The 19,321-nt window shown below is 38.2% G+C and overlaps 1 protein-coding gene across 2 annotated transcripts in view; it reads right to left on the bottom strand.

Annotated features, from left to right (window-relative positions):
- Position 1: 1 nt before the first annotated feature.
- Positions 2 to 19,321, bottom strand: part of csf1rb (colony stimulating factor 1 receptor, b) — a 22,277-nt gene continuing 2,957 nt past the window's right edge. The window contains exons 2-20 of one of the 2 annotated variants that reach the window (XM_017492590.3): positions 17,192 to 17,464; positions 16,794 to 16,930; positions 16,504 to 16,666; positions 15,770 to 15,962; positions 15,228 to 15,349; positions 8,133 to 8,241; positions 7,325 to 7,512; positions 6,977 to 7,101; positions 6,577 to 6,703; positions 5,411 to 5,515; positions 4,977 to 5,087; positions 4,489 to 4,654; positions 4,277 to 4,323; positions 4,035 to 4,141; positions 3,435 to 3,557; positions 2,394 to 2,505; positions 1,415 to 1,514; positions 1,222 to 1,327; positions 2 to 706 (exon numbers count right to left, since the gene is read on the bottom strand). In XM_017492590.3, coding sequence (XP_017348079.1) covers positions 563 to 706; positions 1,222 to 1,327; positions 1,415 to 1,514; positions 2,394 to 2,505; positions 3,435 to 3,557; positions 4,035 to 4,141; positions 4,277 to 4,323; positions 4,489 to 4,654; positions 4,977 to 5,087; positions 5,411 to 5,515; positions 6,577 to 6,703; positions 6,977 to 7,101; positions 7,325 to 7,512; positions 8,133 to 8,241; positions 15,228 to 15,349; positions 15,770 to 15,962; positions 16,504 to 16,666; positions 16,794 to 16,930; positions 17,192 to 17,464 — 2,558 coding nt within the window. In that variant the 3' untranslated portion in view covers positions 2 to 562. The remainder of the gene's footprint in view (positions 707 to 1,221; positions 1,328 to 1,414; positions 1,515 to 2,393; positions 2,506 to 3,434; positions 3,558 to 4,034; positions 4,142 to 4,276; positions 4,324 to 4,488; positions 4,655 to 4,976; positions 5,088 to 5,410; positions 5,516 to 6,576; positions 6,704 to 6,976; positions 7,102 to 7,324; positions 7,513 to 8,132; positions 8,242 to 15,227; positions 15,350 to 15,769; positions 15,963 to 16,503; positions 16,667 to 16,793; positions 16,931 to 17,191; positions 17,465 to 19,321) is intronic. The other variant, XM_017492591.3, reaches the window with a different exon arrangement.

The raw sequence follows: 19,321 nt of genomic DNA, 5'->3' as shown, positions 1-19,321 counted from the left end.
ATTATATATAGTGAAATATAAACTTTATTGTAAAGATTTGTTTAGATAAAGGTAAATAAAAGGTACAGAGTTAGGAAATAAAACACTTTACTGTAGTATATGCGTTTTAAACATGTAAAGCCTTTATGGTATGCTTTGCTATTCTGACAGAATATTTTTGACCTTACAATTTATAAAAAGATCATATTTATAATCACTCAAACAACAAAAATATCTTTAAAGAGAAAATAAAACAAACTAAAAAGTCTTTATGTCACTTTTTTCTGCTTTTAGATTTCTAAAAAATACAGTAAAAAAAACAAACAAATGTGCGCGTATTTACAAAACTGTTTAAAGCTGAAATTATACAGAATTCTTTAGTAGAGAGAGAGAGAGAGAGAGAGAGAGAGAGAGAGAGACAGAGAGAGAGAGAGAGAAGAAAATCAAACGTTATTATTTTGTAGGTGTTTATTACAGTGTAGGTCTCAGAAAGTTATTACACATTAATTCATCGGTTTATCCTGTAATGCTAACAGTAACACACAGAAAGCGCTAATTCGGGTGTTTGCAATGTTCCTGAGTGTCAGTAAAGCTGATAGTTATTGGAGTGTGTGAGCAGACGCTGCTCTTCCGGAGTTTTGTCCTGATGAGTCTCGCTCATTTTGACTGTTACACAATTCATCGTGTCAAACTTCTGTTCAAGCTCCTGTTGAATGTTCTTATACTGCTGATGAAAACATGTCAACACACACACACACACACACACATATCAACAAAATGAAGTGGATGAAGATCTCTACACATCTCTACACATCTATACACATCTCTGCACATCTCTATACATCTCTACAAGCTTGTTAGGAATTACAGAAAGGAACTCGGAGCTGTTTCGCTCTCAAGGACATGTCAGGGTGCCAATAATTTTGAATTCAATGTTTTGTGGGGAAACATGTAGGACTAAACAAATAGAACATCACTGGAAGTTTAAACTCAATATATTGCTAATTGTTCATTATTGTTTTTTTCCCTGGTTATTTTCATTGCCAGGGTGCCATTATATACGGAAACGTGTGTGTGTATTTCGGACTCAAATCACGAATATATGCAATAAAAACATTTGAACTCATTAAAAACAGAAAAAGAGAGTGTTTGAGGAGGGAATTAGCAGGGACTGCACTGTGGGTATATGGATATTCTATGAGATTATTATACAACGGGATTAGTGTCTGTTAAGTCTCGTACTTGCTCTGAGTTTTCCGGCAGCAGCGTTCTGATCATCTGGACAATTTGGTTGAAGGTCGGTCTCGAGGTCGGCTCAAGACTCCAGCACATCTTCATTATTTTGTACCTGTTTATTTATTTATTCGTTTGTTTATTTATTTATAATCTGAAAGGTGTAATGATGAAATGTCACTGTGTGTTCATCAGCACTCACATCTCAGCAGGGGCAAAATCCGGCTGTGACATGTGATATCCACATCTGATCATCTTATAGAACCGAGCATCGACCACCACATCCGGGTATGGACTTCTCCCTATACATTCACAACAAAGAAAGAAAGAAAGAAAGAAAGAAACAAATGTCATCTTTAAAATGCCTTTCTGAAGCCCAGTTTGTTTCTCATCATTCAGGAGATACAGAATGAAATATTCCAAACACTGAAGACACTTTAAAGATGAAGAAGAAGAATTAGGGATAAATTCATACATTTAAAATCTGTATCCTGAATTTATAGATTTCTGTAAAGCTGTTTTTTGTCCGTTATTAAAAACGCTATACAAATAACACTGAACTGAAGAAGAAGAGAAAGTGGAAGAGGAAGAAGAAGAAGAAGTGGAAGAAGAGAAGGAATAAGAGGAAGAAGAAGAAGAAGAGGAAGAATAAGAGGAAAAAGAAGAAGAATAGAGAGAAGAAGAGAAAGAAGAAGAAGTGGAACAAGAAGAGAAAGAAGAAGAGAAGAGGGAGAGGAGGATGAAGAAGAAGAGAAAGAAGAAGAAGAAGAACAAGAACAAGAAGAAGAAGAGGAAGAAGAGAAAGAATAAGAGGAAGAAAAAGAGGAAGAAGAAGAAGAAGAGGAGGGGGAAGAAGAAGAGAAAGAATAAGAGGAAGACAAAGAGGAGGAGGAAGAAGAACAAGAAGAAGAGGAAGAAAAAGAGGAAAAAGATGAAGATGAAGAAGAAGAAGAAGAAGAAGAGGAGGGGGAATAAGAAGAGAAAGAATAAGAGGAAGAAGAAGAAGAAGAAGACTTTATGTGTAAGAGAGACATTACAGCACAGTGAAACACTTCTCTCCACATATCTCAGCTTGTGAGGAAGCAGGGGTCAGGGTCAGAGGTCAGGGTCAGCGGTCTGATCTGTAACCCCTAGTCAGTTACTAATAAAAATATAAAATTAAAGATGTTGTAGTGACTCACCGAGAGAAAAGATTTCCCACAGCAGAACCCCATACGACCAAACGTCACTCTGTACCGTGTAGAGACACTCGAATATACTCTCCGGAGACATCCACTTCACCGGCAGGCGCGCCTGATACACACCACATCAGACTACATCAGACTACATCACATTACATCAGACTGATTATAAACGGTCAGTGTGAGATTAGACTGGATATAAATCAGATTAAAGCAGTGAATGGACTGGATCAATCTGAAGGTTAGACAGTGTAGCTGTGGTGTGGCTTAGTCTGAGTCTCTCTCTCAGTGAGTGGGGGAGTGTGTGTGTGTTCATGTGTTTATAAGTGTTCATGTGTGTGTGTGTGTGTGTGTGTGGTTATGTGTTTATATGTGTTTACGTGTTTATATGTGTTTTGTGTGTGTGTGGGTGTGTGTTTATGTGTTTATATGGGTTTATGTGTTTGTTTATGTGTTTATATGTGTTTATGTGTGTGTGTGTGTGTGTGTGTATTTAAGTGTGTGTGTGTGGTTATGTGTTTATCTGTGTTTATGTATGTGTGTGTTTATTTGTATGTGTGTGTGTGATTATGTGTGTGTATGATTAGGTGTGTGTGTGTGTGTGTGTGTGTGTGTGTGTGGATGACTGTGTGTTTATGTGTGTGTGTGCATTTATGTGTGTGTGTTTGTGTTCGTGTGTTTGTGTGTGTGTTTATGTGTGAGTGTGTGTATGTTTTTATGTATGTGTGTGTTTATGTGCATGTTTGTGTGTTTGTGTGTTTGTGTTTATATGTGTTTATGTGTGTTTATGTGTGAGTGTGTGTGTGTTTATGTGTGTGTGTGTTTATGTGTTTATATGTGTTTGTGTGTGTGTATGTATGTGTGTGTGGTTATGTGTTTATATGTGTTTATGTGCGTGTGTTTGTGTGTGTGTGTATGTGTTTATGTATGTGTGTGTTTATGTGTGTGTGTCTTTATGTTTATGTGTGTTTATGTGTGTGTGTGGTGTGTGTGTATGTATGTGTGTGTGTGTATTTCTAAAGAGACTGAAACTTTTCTTACGTTTCCTCTCACAACGTAGTTCGAGTCGTTCATGATGTCACGCGCCAGACCGAAGTCACAGATCTTCGCCACCAGAGAGTCGGACACGAGGACGTTTCTAGCAGCAATGTCTCTGTGGATACACTACACACACACTCACTTTATGTCTCCATACATAACATTATTGATCCATTTTACTGCTTAATATTTCAGTGTTCTTTACTTTCTGTGTCTGTAAATATGCTGCTGTTTGCCAACACTGTTTATTGTTTATTTGTTTTTTGAAAACATTATTTACTAACATGTGTCATTTGTTAATTAGTGATTGTTTCATTGTTTCACATTCTTTTTTTATTTGCGAATTCTGATTTTTAAAACATTTTTGCTATCATTGTTTGTTAACATTATTTGTTTGTTTATTTATGTTGTTAACTTGTTTGGCATCATTATTAATGCTTGTTTACATAGTTTGTTTGTCAACATTGTTTATTTGTTTGATTATTTACCACTGCATGTTTATATGAATTACATCATTATTTATTTGTTTATTTGGTCAGTACTTGTGCAAATAATTTCCCTGATCTGTGGTGTTTGTGTAAAAATAACTGTAATAAACGCTACGTTCTTGGATGCGAGGAAGTTCATGCCCTGAGCCACGTGAGCGGAGAACCTCAGCAGGTGGTCGATGTTGAGTGCTGATGGATCTCTCGCTTCTCTGCTATACTCTCCTGAACACCAGGCAAACATCATCACACAGCACCGCTCTGTATTTATCACTTTAATTCCATTTAAACCTCAGCATGATTATTATTATTATTATTATTATTATTATTATTATTATTATTATTATAAGCTGAGCTTACCCTGAGTACAGTCTCTTGACCTTTGACCTGGCTGCATGTCCATGTAACTGCGACAGTAAATAATTCATCATTTATAATTTCCCTTTAGATAAGGATTAAACTCTAAAGCTCAGGAGCTGATGGAGTAGAAATCCTCGCTCTGATTACAGGGGAATAAATAAATCATTAAACCCATTGTGGTGTTATTTTTGCACATGATAAATCCTCCTTGCCTGTTGATCTGGTTGCGTCTCTCCATCAGGTTCCTCGTCAGGTTCTTGTAGATGTTGGAGAACTCGTGTGTGTGGAACACTGAGTTAATAAAAAGTGGCGCTTTCCTGCGCAGGAAGTTGAGCAGATCTCCGTGACTGCAGAACTCCGTTATTAACAACACGGGACCTGAAACACACCCAAATCAACACACACCTTTACTGCAATTATAAACAAAGCTAGCTACGTATAATTCTCATAATTCTGAGTCGGCACTGATCCAGTTTCCCCTCAGTACACATTCATATTAATTTAAAAAAAAAATGTAGGATTTAAGAATTAAACACTTTATTAGAAATTATATTAAAGTCAATATCTGGCGTGTTTACAGTCTCATTACTTTTTGTGTTTCTGCGAAAATTATTTCTGCTAAACACATATTCCTACACATTTTACAGACAGACAGATAGCTAGTTATATAGACAGACAGACAGACAGACAGGTGTCTTACCCCCATGTGTACAGGCTCCCAGCAGGTTGACGATGTTGGCATGAGATCCGAGATGACTCAAAATCTTCAACTCACACATCAGAGCTTCTTTCTCCTCTGAGAGAGCGCTGGCTGTGTCAGACATAACAAACAAGCAAACAAGCAAACAATAATTCATGTTATTCAGATCATTGTACCTTTTTCAATATAAGAATAGACACAGAAATTATGTGCCAGAAACAGAAATGTGAAATCTTGAGCATTTACAATAATAAAAGAATATTAATTAAACAATTCTTCCATAATAAAGGGGAAGAGGAAGAAGGAGGAAAAGGGGAAGAAGAAAAAGAGGAAGCAAAACCAGGAGAAAAAATGAAATTCCTCATGGGGAGTGTATATTTATGAGGGAGAAGAGTTTTACAATATCAGCGTTTGTTCCTGTTTAATAAACTCACACTTCAGCATTTTCACAGCCACCTGAGTGATGTGGTCATCCTTCTCTAGACCCAACGCCGTCGCTTCCACCACTTTACCGAACGCCCCAGAGCCCAGAACCTGACCTGTATCACAAATACACACACAAACACTTTAACCCCTTTACCATCACACTAATATTCCCTGCTTTTTTGTTTTTTATTTTTTACATTTGGTATTAAAATGATAAAATCCAAAAATTATCCACATATTAATTTCTCCACTTTGTATAGTACACTAGATGTCCACTAGAGGGCCATTTAACCTTCGGCTCTTCACTCTCTATATAGAGACCCTATATAAAGTATGAAATACTGGCTGCCACACCCCGTGTAGTGAACTGCATGTCTGCTAGTAGGACACATAACACTCGACTCTTTATTCACTAAAAGAGTGCACTACATCAGGTATAAAATAATGTCCTCTACACCAAATGCAGTGAAGTTTATGTCAACTAGAGGGCGATTTAACACGTGTCTCCTTACTCAGTACAGAAAGTACACAACATAGGGTTAAAAAAAATAAATAAATTATGCACCCTTTGTAGTGCACTAAATGAAACAATTAGGCATAAAGCTCATTTGTATATTTATCAACTTTTAAAAATTAATTAATACATACAACATAAATACTGTTCATAATGATATGTAGTGCACTATACTGTATGTCCAATAAAGAGCCATTTTGACTCCCTATATAAGTGCAATACATGACAAGAAGTAATTACTGGCTTCTGAACACCTTGTCCTTCACTATATGTAATTAGGGGACTGTTACTTAGTGCACTATGTGTCCACTAGAGAGTGGTTTAACATCCCTACACTCTGATTAGTGCACAACGTATCCACTAGAGAGTGGTTTAACATCCCTACACTCTGATTAGTGCACTACGTGTCTACTAGAGAGTGGTTTAACATCCCTACACTCTGATTAGTGCACTACGTGTCCACTAGGACTGTATTTAAGACTCATATTCACTATGTAAGTGAACTACACAGGGGATTAAGAACCAAAACTGAAAGTTAATAACTTAAAGTCTTCAATTTGAATGTTTCCTGATGTTTAAAAAATTGCAGCAATAGGAAAGTGATGTGCTGTAAAGTGATAGTGTAAATAATTGAGATGATAAACAGGAAGTTTGCTTTACCGAACGTCAGTCTGTCTCGGGGAAACTCCCACTTGGGGTTGTAGGGAAGCTGAGTGGGGTCGATGTACGTGTAATTATTCCCCTCACTCACCTCGATGATTTTCCATCGGATCTCATATTTCGGTGTCTAAAAAAACACACACACAATTAATGTACTAATCAGTTGATTAATAACCATCAAGACACTTTATTTCCCATTTTTACTACGTTAATTTTTTTAAAGAATGATTACAGTTTTCAAAATAAGACGTTAATTCCTAACATTAATAATTTTTAAATCATGATTATTTTCTGACATCAGAACTCTTCGTGTCTCAACTGACCAATCAGACCACAGAGCTGTAGAATAAGGGTTCATTTAAATAATAATAATAATAATAATAATAATAATGATAATTACCTGCTTACACCTGTACGCACAAACCCCCAGCAAAATGAAGAGCAGTGTCGCTATAACTGAGGTTGCTGTGATGATGGTGAGGAACATCTGAGATGTCCAGACATCAGGTGGAGGTTGATAAACATCTACACACAGAAACCTGTTAGGAAATCTGTAAGAAAAATCTGAGTCTGGATGTCACACACTGCGACATGTCTGAAGTGACGAGGCTAACAATAATACATATTGTTTGATGATAATGAAGAGCAGTGATGGCATGTTTCACAGGTAATTCCCATGTTCTGTAAACATCATCATCATCATCATCATCATCATCATCATCATCAGTAGAGTAGCAGTGTGTCTCACAGAGTAGAGGAGGTAAGCTGATTGTGCTCCGCCCGACTCCAGCAGTGTTCTCAGCTTCACACCTGACCGTGGTGTTGCTGAGGGGAGTCAGTAACACACTCCGCACTGTGTGGGACTGGAACTCATCGTGTTGCTGTAGTGTGTATTGTTCATACTGTAACTCCACAGACGATCTGTTTCTATCACAGCTGTCATATCCAAAACACACACACACACACAAACACCATTTTATTACATACACATACATACAGTATACATATAATTGGTGTTGTATTGGTATACTACCATTTTTAAAACAATTATTTTTATCACAGATGCTGTGTGCCTGTTTCAGTTGTATCTGTGAAGTCACGTACAGGGCTTTCAGAATTACACTGCAGCACATTATGAATCATAAACTATAAAGAACTACACAGAAAATAAACCAACATTTCTTCCACTTTTAACTGAGAGAGATTCAGACTGACATTCAGGTGGAGGAGTTTACAGTTTTTTTTTTATATATATATATATATATATATAGCCATTGCCCAGCAATGGCAGCTTGGTGGGATTAGAACTCATGACTTTCTGAGCAGAAGTCCCTTCAGTGAACTTCAGGGCAGTGGTAGCTCACTGGTTAAGACATTGGACTTCTGCTCTGAAAGTCATAAGTTCTAATCCCACCAAGCTGCCATTGCTGGGCCCTTGAGCAGGGCCCTTAACTCTCAACTGCTCAGTTGTATAAAAAGGAGATACATGTAAATTCCTCTGGATAAGGGTGTCGGCCAGATGCTGTAAATGTAAATAAAACTTGAGGTTTGCGTACGTGTTGTTCATTTTCTCACACTGCTGCCAGTAAATAGTCAGTGCTGGATAACCTGAGGCCAAACAGGTTAAAGAACCGTTCCTCCATTCAATCATGACACTCGGCTTCTCTGTGGAAAACATACACACACTGCTGAAATTTCGAACTCAAAAGGAATTATTGCTCAGCAAGTATTTCAAAGCAAATAAAAAACATTAAGAATGTCTCCTGCATGTATTCAATCCACCAGATTCTGGAAGCTCCAGATGAACAATGTTGTGTTAACCCTCTTACCCCGTATGGCCGAAAAACCGGCTTGCCCGTCTTTGATCTATTCCCGTAAGGACGATATACCGGCTTGGTCATCTATGCCAAATCCCCGTAAAGCCGATATAGAGGATTTACAGTTTAAACGTTATCCCGTAAGGCCGGTGTACCGGCATTACTCTGCTATGATTCCTTACTTATTTAGTTATTATTTTTTAACCAGGAAGGTTGACGACGTCATGACATCAGGACGTGATTATGACATTACGCCGTCATTACGATGAAGCTGATCCAAGCGTGAATATTGGTGTACTAGTAGAAGTGAACTAAAAATGCCAAAGCGAAAAGCTAATCGTCTTCCAGCTAAAGTTACACCTACAGTGAACACAGGTACATCTAAAACAGTGAAAATAAGAGAAAACATACACAGTTACATAGGCGAGAGCAAAGATTCTAGATAGTGACAGCAATGAAAGTTCAGGCGATGTTGAAACCGAAACCGAAACTGATAGAGACGCAAACTCTCCTGATTCAGATCCTGATCCGTCTTCATCTTCAGCACCAACCAGTGCGACTAACACTACAGGGGTCTGGAGTCATAACCTGACCATCTCTGTGCATTCGTGAAAACACTACCTGCTGGTCTGATTATCACCAGAAAGTTGACTTTTGGCACTAAAATGCATTCATTCATTCATTCATTCATTCATTCATTCATTCATTTATTTATTTATTTACTTATTTTTTACTTGAATTTATTCAAAGGTATTGACCATGCTGATGCTCGTATGGTACTTCTAAATGAGCATAAGGATTTTAGCGAGCATTTTTTCGTAATTTCTCTAGTTAAGAATTGTGCTCTAAGTTTAGTAAAAACACTGAACTGCTTAATTTTCAAAGTAATATTACATAAATTCATTATTATAAGTTGTTTCAAGGCCTAAAAATGTTAAAATTAAAATGTCGATTTTGGCCCAGGAACTCAGGGTTGGCGTGCTGTTTCTCTGGGGAATATAGGGTTATGGGACATAATACTGTGGGAACTTAGGGGTAAGAGGGTTAATGAGGACATGACTAACGTATAATTGTCCCTCACCTGTGAAATATTAAAACAGCTCCCATTTTCTGAACAAAAAACACTTCAGTAGAAATGTCACTGACAAGACGATCAGTTTGAAGGATGATGAAGGGTAAGTAGCATTCTAAAGAAGTTAAAGATAAGGTCATAGAAATCATAGCTTAGGACTAGGGTGTAAAATTAGATTGGACAATAAGCACTGTTGGGTCAGGAATAAGAAAGTCACATCACACAAACACTACCTACAAAAACACTACCTACACAAGCACTACCTACACAAGCAAAAGGTACACAAACACTACCTACACAAGCACTATCTACACAAACACTACCCACACAAGCAATAGGTACACAAGCACTACCTACACATGCACTACCTTTAGAAGCAATACCTACCCAAGCACTACCTACACAAGCATTACCTTTACAATCACTACCTACACAATCACTACCTACACAAGCACTACCTACACAAGCACTACCTTTACAAGCAATACATAGACAAGCACTACATACACAAACACTACCTTTACAAGCACTACCTACACATGCACTACCTTTACAAGCAATACCTACACAAGCACTAACTTTAAAACGAATACCTACACAAACACTACCTACACAAGCACTACCTATACAAGCACTACCTACACAAGCACTAACTTTACAACGAATACCTACACAAACACTACCTACACAAGCACTACCTATGCAAGCACTACCTACACAAGCACTAACTTTACAACGAATACCTACACAAACTACCTACACAAGCACTACCTACACAAGCAATACCTACACAAACACTACCTACACGAGCACTACCTACACAACTAATACCTACACAAACTCTACCTACACAAGCAATACCTACGCAAGCAATACCTACACAAACACTACCTACACGAGCACTACCTACACAACTAATACCTACACAAGCACTACCTACACAAGCAATACCTACACAACACTATCTTTACAAACACTACCTACACAAACAGTATCTACACCAGCAATACCTACAAGCACTACCTACACAAGCACTACCTCCACAAGCAATAATTACACAAACACTACCTTTACAAGCACTACCTACACAAGCACTAACTTTACAACGAATACCTACACAAACACTACCTACACAAGCAATACCTACACAAACACAACCTACACGAGCACTACCTACACAACCAATACCTACACAAACTCTACCTACACAAGCAAAATCTACACAAGCACTACCTGTACAAGCACAATCTACACAAGCAATACCTACACAAGCAATACCTACACAAGCACTACCTTTACAATCACAACCTACACAAACACTACCTACACAAGAAATACCTCCACAAGCAATAACTACACAAGCACTACCTCCACAAGCACTACCTTTACAAGCAATACCTGCACAAGCACTACCTTTACAAGCACTACCTACAGAAGCAATACCTACAGAAGCAATACCTACACAAGCACTACCTACACAAGTACTACCTACACAAACACAACCTACACAAGCACTACCTTTACAAGCACTACCTACACAAGCACTACCTACACAAACACTACCTTTACAAGCAATACCTACACAAGCACTACCTACACAAACACTACCTTTACAAGCAATATGTACACAAGCACTACTTACACAAACACTACCTTCACAAGCACTACCTACACAAGCACTACCTACACAAACAATAGCTTCACAAGCACTTCCTACACAAACACTACCTACACAAGCACTACCTACAGAAGCACTACCTTTACAAGCAATACCTACACAAACACTCCCTACACAAGCACTACATACACAAGCACTACCTAAAAAAGCATTACCTACACAAGCAATACCTACACAAACTCTACCTACACAAGCAATACCTACACAAGCACTACCTACACAAGCAATACCTACACAAGCACTACCTACACAAGCAATACCTACACAAGCACTATCTTTACAAGCAATACCTACACAAACAGTATCTACACAAGCAATACCTGCACAAGCACTATCTTTACAAACACTACCTACACAAGCAATAATTACACAAACACTACCTTTACAAGCACTACCTACACAAACAATAGCTTCACAAGCACTTCCTACACAAACACTACCTACACAAGCACTACCTACAGAAGCACTACCTTTACAAGCAATACCTACACAAACACTCCCTACACAAGCACTACATACACAAGCACTACCTAAAAAAGCATTACCTACACAAGCAATACCTACACAAACTCTACCTACACAAGCAATACCTACACAAGCACTACCTACACAAGCAATACCTACACAAGCACTACCTACACAAGCAATACCTACACAAGCAATACCTACACAAGCACTACCTACACAAACACTACCTTTACAAGCAATATGTACACAAGCACTACTTACACAAACACTACCTTCACAAGCACTACCTACACAAGCACTACCTACACAAACAATAGCTTCACAAGCACTTCCTACACAAACACTACCTACACAAGCACTACCTACAGAAGCACTACCTTTACAAGCAATACCTACACAAGCACTACCTTTACAAGCAATACCTACACAAGCACTACCTTTACAAGCACTACCCACACAAACACTACCTACACAAGCACTACCTAAAAAAGCATTACCTACACAAGCAATACCTACACAAACTCTACCTACACAAGCAATACCTACACAAGCACTACCTACACAAGCAATACCTACACAAGCACTACCTACACAAGCAATACCTACACAAGCACTATCTTTACAAGCAATACCTACACAAACAGTATCTACACAAGCAATACCTGCACAAGCACTATCTTTACAAACACTACCTACACAAGCAATAATTACACAAACACTACCTTTACAAGCACTACCTACACAAACACTACCTTTACAAGCACAACCTACACAAGCAATACCTACACAAGCACTACCTTTACAAGCACAACCTGCACAAACACTACCTACAGAAGAAATACCTCCACAAGCAATACCTACACAAGCACTACCTACACAAGCAATACCTACACAAACACTACCTACACAAGCAATACCTGCACAAGCACTACCTTTACAAGCAATAGCTTCACAAGCACTACCTACACAAGCACTACCTACAGAAGCACTACCTTTACAAGCAATACCTACACAAACACTCCCTACACAAGCACTACATACACAAGCACTCCTTTACAAGCAATACCTACACAAGCACTACCTACACAAGCACTACCTACACAAGCACTACCTACACAAGCACTACCCACACAAACACTACCTACACAAGCAATACCTACACAAGCACTACCTAAAAAAGCATTACCTACACAAGCAATACCTACACAAACTCTACCTACACAAGCAATACCTACACAACCAATACTACACAAACTCTACCTACACAAGCACTACCTACACAAGCAATACCTACACAAGCACTATCTTTACAAGCAATACCTACACAAACAGTATCTACACAAGCAATACCTACACAAGCACTATCTTTACAAACACTACCTACACAAGCAAAAATTACACAAACACTACCTTTACAAGCACTACCTACACAAGCAATATCTACACAAGCACTACCTTTACAAGCACAACCTACACAAGCAATACCTACACAAGCACTACCTAAAAAAAGCATTACCTACACAAGCAATACCTACACAAACACTACCTACACAAGAAATACCTCCACAAGCAATAACTACACAAGCACTACCTCCACAAGCAATAACTACACAAGCACTACCTTCACAAGCAATACCTACACAAGCACTACCTTTACAAGCAGTACCTACACAACCAATACCTACACAAACTCTACCTATACAAGCACTACCTTTACAAGCAATAACTACACAAGCACTACCTTTACAAGCACTACCTACACAAGCACTACCTCCACAAGCAATAACTACACAAGCACTACCTCCACAAGCAATAACTACACAAACACTACCTACACAAGCACTACCTTCACAAGCAATACCTACACAAGCACTACCTTTACAAGCACTACCTACACAAGCAATACCTGCACAAGCACTACCTACACGAGCACTACCTTTACAAGCAGTACCTACACAACCAATACCTACACAAACTCTACCTATACAAGCACTACCTTTATAAGCACTACTTACACAAACACTACTTTTATAAGCACTACCTACACAAGCACTACCTACACAAGCACTACCTCCACAAGCAATAACTACACAAACACTACCTACACAAGCACTATCTACACAAGCACTACCTTTACCAGCAATACCTACACAAGCAATACCTACACAAGCACTACCTAAAAAAGCATTACCTACACAAGCAATACCTACACAAACACTACCTACACAAGCACTACCTTTACAAGCACAACCTACACAAACACTACCTACACAAGAAATACCTCCACAAGCAATAACTACACAAGCACTACTTCCACAAGCAATAACTAGACAAACACTACCTACACAAGCACTACCTTTACAAGCAATACCTACACAAGCACTACCTTTACAAGCACTACCTACACAAGCAATACCTACACAAGCAGTACCTACACAAACACTACCTACACAAGCAATACCTACACAAACACTACCTACACAAGCACTACCTACACACGAACTACATTTACAAGCACAACCTACACAAACACTACCTACACAAGAAATACCTCCACAAGCAATAACTACACAAGCACTACTTCCACAAGCAATAACTAGACAAACACTACCTACACAAGCACTACCTTTACAAGCAATACCTACACAAGCAATAGCTACACAAGCAGTACCTACACAAGCACTACCTACACAAACACTACCTTAATAAGCACTACCTACACAAACACTACCTTTACAAGCACTACCTACACAAACACTACCTACACAAGCACTACCTACACACGAACTACATTTACAAGCAAAGCCTACACAAGCACTACCTTCACAAGCAATAGCTACACAAGCAATACCTACACAAGGACTACCTTTACAAGCACTACCTACACAAACACTACCTACACAAGCACTACCTTTATAACCAATACCTACAGAAACACTACCTTTATAAACACTACCTACACAAACACTACCTACACAAGCACTACCTCCACAAACAATAACTACACAAACACTACCTACACAAGCACTACCTACACAAGCAATAGCTACACAAGCACTACCTTTACAAGCACTACCTACACAAGAACTACCTTTACAACCAATACCTACACAAACACTACCTACACAAGCACTACCTAAACATGTACTACTGAGACCAGCACTACCTAGACCAGTACTATCTAGACCATCATTACCTAAACAAGCTGTACCTAGACCAGCACTACTGAGACCAATACTACCTAGACAAACACTACTTAAACTATTACTACCTAAACAAGCTGTACCTAGACCATCACTAGAGAAGCACTGCCAGTGGACCCAAACACAATGCCAAGGCAACGTAGGAGTGATTAAAAGCAGAAAGGTGAATGTTGTACAGTGGCCAGTCACAGTCCAGATCTGAATCCCACTGAGAATCTGTGGTACTGTTTGAAAATTCAGTCAACAAACAACCTGAGGACTTGGAGCAAATCTGCCAGGAAGAGTGACAATCTTAAACAATGTGCAGATCTGTTAGGAACTTCACCAACCCGATCACACATCATTACTGTTCCTGCAGAAAATTGTGATTCTACCAAGTACTTGTGTTTGAAAACTGCTGTGTGTGTACTTACGGTAGACATGGACTTTAAAGTGAGTTGTGGCATTAATATTGGCACCCTGGGCATTAAAGCTGTACCAGCCACGCTCATGTGCTTTGATTCTCTTTATGGACAGTGAAGCGACTTGTCTGTAACTGTCAGGCAGGAAGAAATGTCAGTACTGCAGTATACACAGACATAAAACACTCAGAATAATACAACTGTTCTACACAATAACAGAAAAACACTGCTGAAGCTGCAGGAAACAGAATAACATGTCTGTTACTTTCTGTAAAGCTGCTTTGAGACAATGTCTATTGTAAAAAGCGCTATACAAATAAAATTGAATTGAATTGAATTGTTACTACTGAGAGCTATTGAATAACAAGAAAAAAATTTAAATGAGTCTGAAAAGCTTTATTTAAATACATCACTGTGTTTCTCTACACCTGTCTGTCTATCCACCTGTCTGCCTGTTTTAATGTCTGTATAAGATCTGCGTAAAATGGATCTTTTGAGTGTTATGAAGCTGAAACACGTGAGTACAGGTGAAGCTTCTAAACATCCTGGAGAACCTTCTGTGGATGGTGGAGAGCGTCTCCACATAGTTGGAGGTGTTTGTAGCTGGTGGTGTGCTCCACCTCCCGTCCTGGATGGTGGGATAAGCGTCGACTTCTACCCTCAAGTCCAGTGTCTCATCCTCCATCAGCTCCACTGTGGGATTTAAACCTCTCGGCTTCAGCGGTGTCAGAGACACGTACGGCTTCTCTAAAATAAAACATGCCACTGAGCGGTTACACTAAATATACAAATATATAAATCTCAGAAATAAACACACACATAAGTAGAGGACTGTGGGAAATAATAAAGATAGACAGAATTAATTAGGCAGTTAAGCCATGTATAAATGTGTAATAATGAGTAATAAAGTATAGTAATGAAGCCCATTAATGTTTAATAATGTGTATTACTGTATAATTATGTGTAATAAAGTGTATTGATGTGTAATAAACTAGATTAATGTAAAATAATGTACAAGAAAATGTATTAATGAGTACACATAAAGTGTCGTTTCTCACAAGCATCTGTGATTATATATATAGATAGATAGATAGATAGATAGATAGATAGATAGATAGATAGACGGATAGATAGACAGATAGAGAACAATTGTGCTATAAAGTGTACAAAAGTGTACTAACATGTAATAACGTGTAATAACACCTGTAATAACATGATTTTTAAGCTCACAGGTATGTGTGTGATTGTCTGTGGATTTGGGAAAACAGTGAGTGTTGTTTGCTCTTGCCTGCGATTCGGAGCGAGACGGTTGCGGTTTTATTCCCCGCTGTATTTTTGGCGATGCAGGTCAGATTGCCGGAATCGGGTTTGTTCACATGAGGAAGAGTGAGCACACTTATCACCTGAACCATGTCACTGCTCCTCTTCACTGTCTTATTAACCAGAAATGTCTGATAAATAAATAATACAATTAATTAATTAAGTAATTAATTAATTAAGAAATAAAGAAATTAATGTAAAAGGATGACACATAATTATTATAATTATTATTAAAATATTATTTCCATGAGACTTTACCTGAGTGTTGGAGTGTTGCCATTTGATGATGAAGGAGTGATCGGGGTTGGTGGCATTGCAGGTGAGCTGCAGTTTCTCTCCAATGACTCGGACACACTCGTCCACCTCCACAGATACAGCCGGAGGGACACGCACTTCTAATCCCACAAATATATTAGACACGAATACGTTCAGTTATAACATTAGACATGAGAAAAAAAACAGCAGACAGACAGAAATGCAGTTTAAATACAGTAAAAAAAAAATCTATTACACATGATATAATCCAGTAAAAAGCACTGAGAAGTACGTATCACACACTAATCACCGCTCTTCCGTCACAGAGCAGATGATTCATTACACTTCTGTAAAACGCTGAGATTAATCTGTTTGTGTGTTTGTTTTGTGTGAAATCTGACTTTTCCTGATGGTGATTTGGAAGACTGATGAATGTTGCCGCACTGCGTTCCCTAGCACGCTGCAGATGTAGTCTCCACTGTGGCTGGGCCTCGGAGCTCGGATCACAATTCCCTGTTTGGGATCGACTGTAAAGTTCAGGTCAGGAGGAGGAGCAGATCCGTCAGCCATGCGGAGTGTGAAGGGTGTAGTGCTGGGGAGTGTGGGTAAACAGTTCAGCAGGACGTCCGACTCTTCATCCTGTACAATCACTGTGTTGTTATAAACATCTCCACCTGTCCCGAGGAGAATAGACACCATGTTAACATTAATGATAAAAACAACAACACCACAACCAACAACAATAATACATTTATAATAATAATAATAATATTAATAATAATAATAATAATAATAATAATAATAATAATATTTGTAAGTAAGTGAATGTTTGCACATGATAGTTGTTATTGTGTTAGATCTCAGTTTATTTATTTATTTATTTTTGTTGTGAAATGCATACAACAGGCTTTAAAAATAATATTTTCTTTCTTTTCTTCTTTCTTTCTTTCTTTCTTTCTTTCTTTCTTTCTTTCTTTCTTTCTTTCTTTCTTTCTTTCTTTTATTTCATGTAACCCAGTCAGAAACTTAGAAAAGAAAAATAGTATTGTGAGTATTTATGTATTGAAACTTGATTTATTTTATTTATTTAAAATATGTGATTTATTTTACTTCATGTAATCCACAAATGAATGTAGAATAATTAGTATAATGAGCACATGCTGTATATTAAAGTGTCATTTGTGTGAATAAGAAGAAAAAGAAGAAAAAGGCACATTTGTTTTGTAAGCATGCAATTTTTTTTATTCTTTTTTTAATTTGCTTCACAATTAGATAAAATTACAATAGAGAGACAATTAAAGTAACATAAATTGAGTGAAGTTAGAATGTGCATTGTGTTAGACTTTAGTATAAATGTTTTCTTTTATAAAATGTGTACAAGGAGTGACATAAAAATTAAAAACAAAGAGTTAAAAGTTTATGTTAAGGTTTTTTTCCTCTTTTTTTTTTTTTTTTTTTTTACATTGTTAATTCATGTAACCCAGCCATTAACTTAAAAAAACAAAACAAATAAAAACAATAAAAAGAAAACTGAGGATCAAAATAACCAGGATGTAAATGTAGATAATAAATGAATAAAACATCCACACATATATCCACATATATATTTAATTTTCTAGCCAATGGATACTTTAATATATTTTCGTATCGATATATCATCTCACAGTATTAATTATTATCCTTTTTTTATTGCCAGGTGACATTAAAAATAACAGAAAGAAAGATGAATGGGATGAGTGTTACGTTGCGTAAGTAGCTTTGTGTAAGTAGCATTTTATGAGTCCTCACTCACATCTTGCAGTGAATTGAACCGAAGGAACACATAAAGGTTAGTTATGGTTGAGCTTTAGAACGGTTCTAGAGGTTCTGGTGACTGGTCACTGGCTCTGTCTGGATTGTTCCTGCACCAGGGAGCTGATGCGTGACACCTGGAACAGCAGAGCCTGGTGATTCTCCACGAGCAGACTGTGCTGACGTGCTATGTTCCCCACATGTGTGAGCTGCGTGTCCTGCGTCTCCTTCATGGCACGTAGGAGCTTCAGGATCTCCGCCTGGACACTGGACTCCTCCTTGTCCTCCTGGACGATCTGCGTGAGGAGCTTTGCGGTCTCGGTCAGCAGGCTGCGCGTCTCCTGCTGCTCCTGCACAAGCTGCTTCAGCTCCTCCACGCCGCAGCACACAGATGCAGTTGGCCGAGACTCGAACAGAGACGGGTTCTCCACCTCATCCACTGTGGAGCTCACCGTCAGTGGCTCAACTACATCCTCCTCCGCTAAAGGGAGCACACATACAGCAGTGTGTGTTACAGAGTGTGTTGCTGTGTTTGTGTGTGGCTGTGTGTGTGAGCAGGTTGGACAGAGTTAGTCTACTGACTGACACTGTAGGAATAATAAAGAGAAGAGAAGATAAAGAACTGTGTGAAAATATAATCCAAGTGAATTCTCACCGAAAGTAGGTATGAATTGTATTTGTATCAGAGCACTTAAATTTAACTAGTGTATAAATCCACATTTATATAGCCAAAAGTATAT

This window comes from Ictalurus punctatus, chromosome 18 (assembly GCF_001660625.3).
Source record: "Ictalurus punctatus breed USDA103 chromosome 18, Coco_2.0, whole genome shotgun sequence".
Classification (NCBI taxonomy): domain Eukaryota; kingdom Metazoa; phylum Chordata; class Actinopteri; order Siluriformes; family Ictaluridae; genus Ictalurus; species Ictalurus punctatus.
The sequence above is the reverse complement of the archived record's forward strand: the minus strand, read 5'-3'. Positions and strand labels throughout refer to the sequence as shown.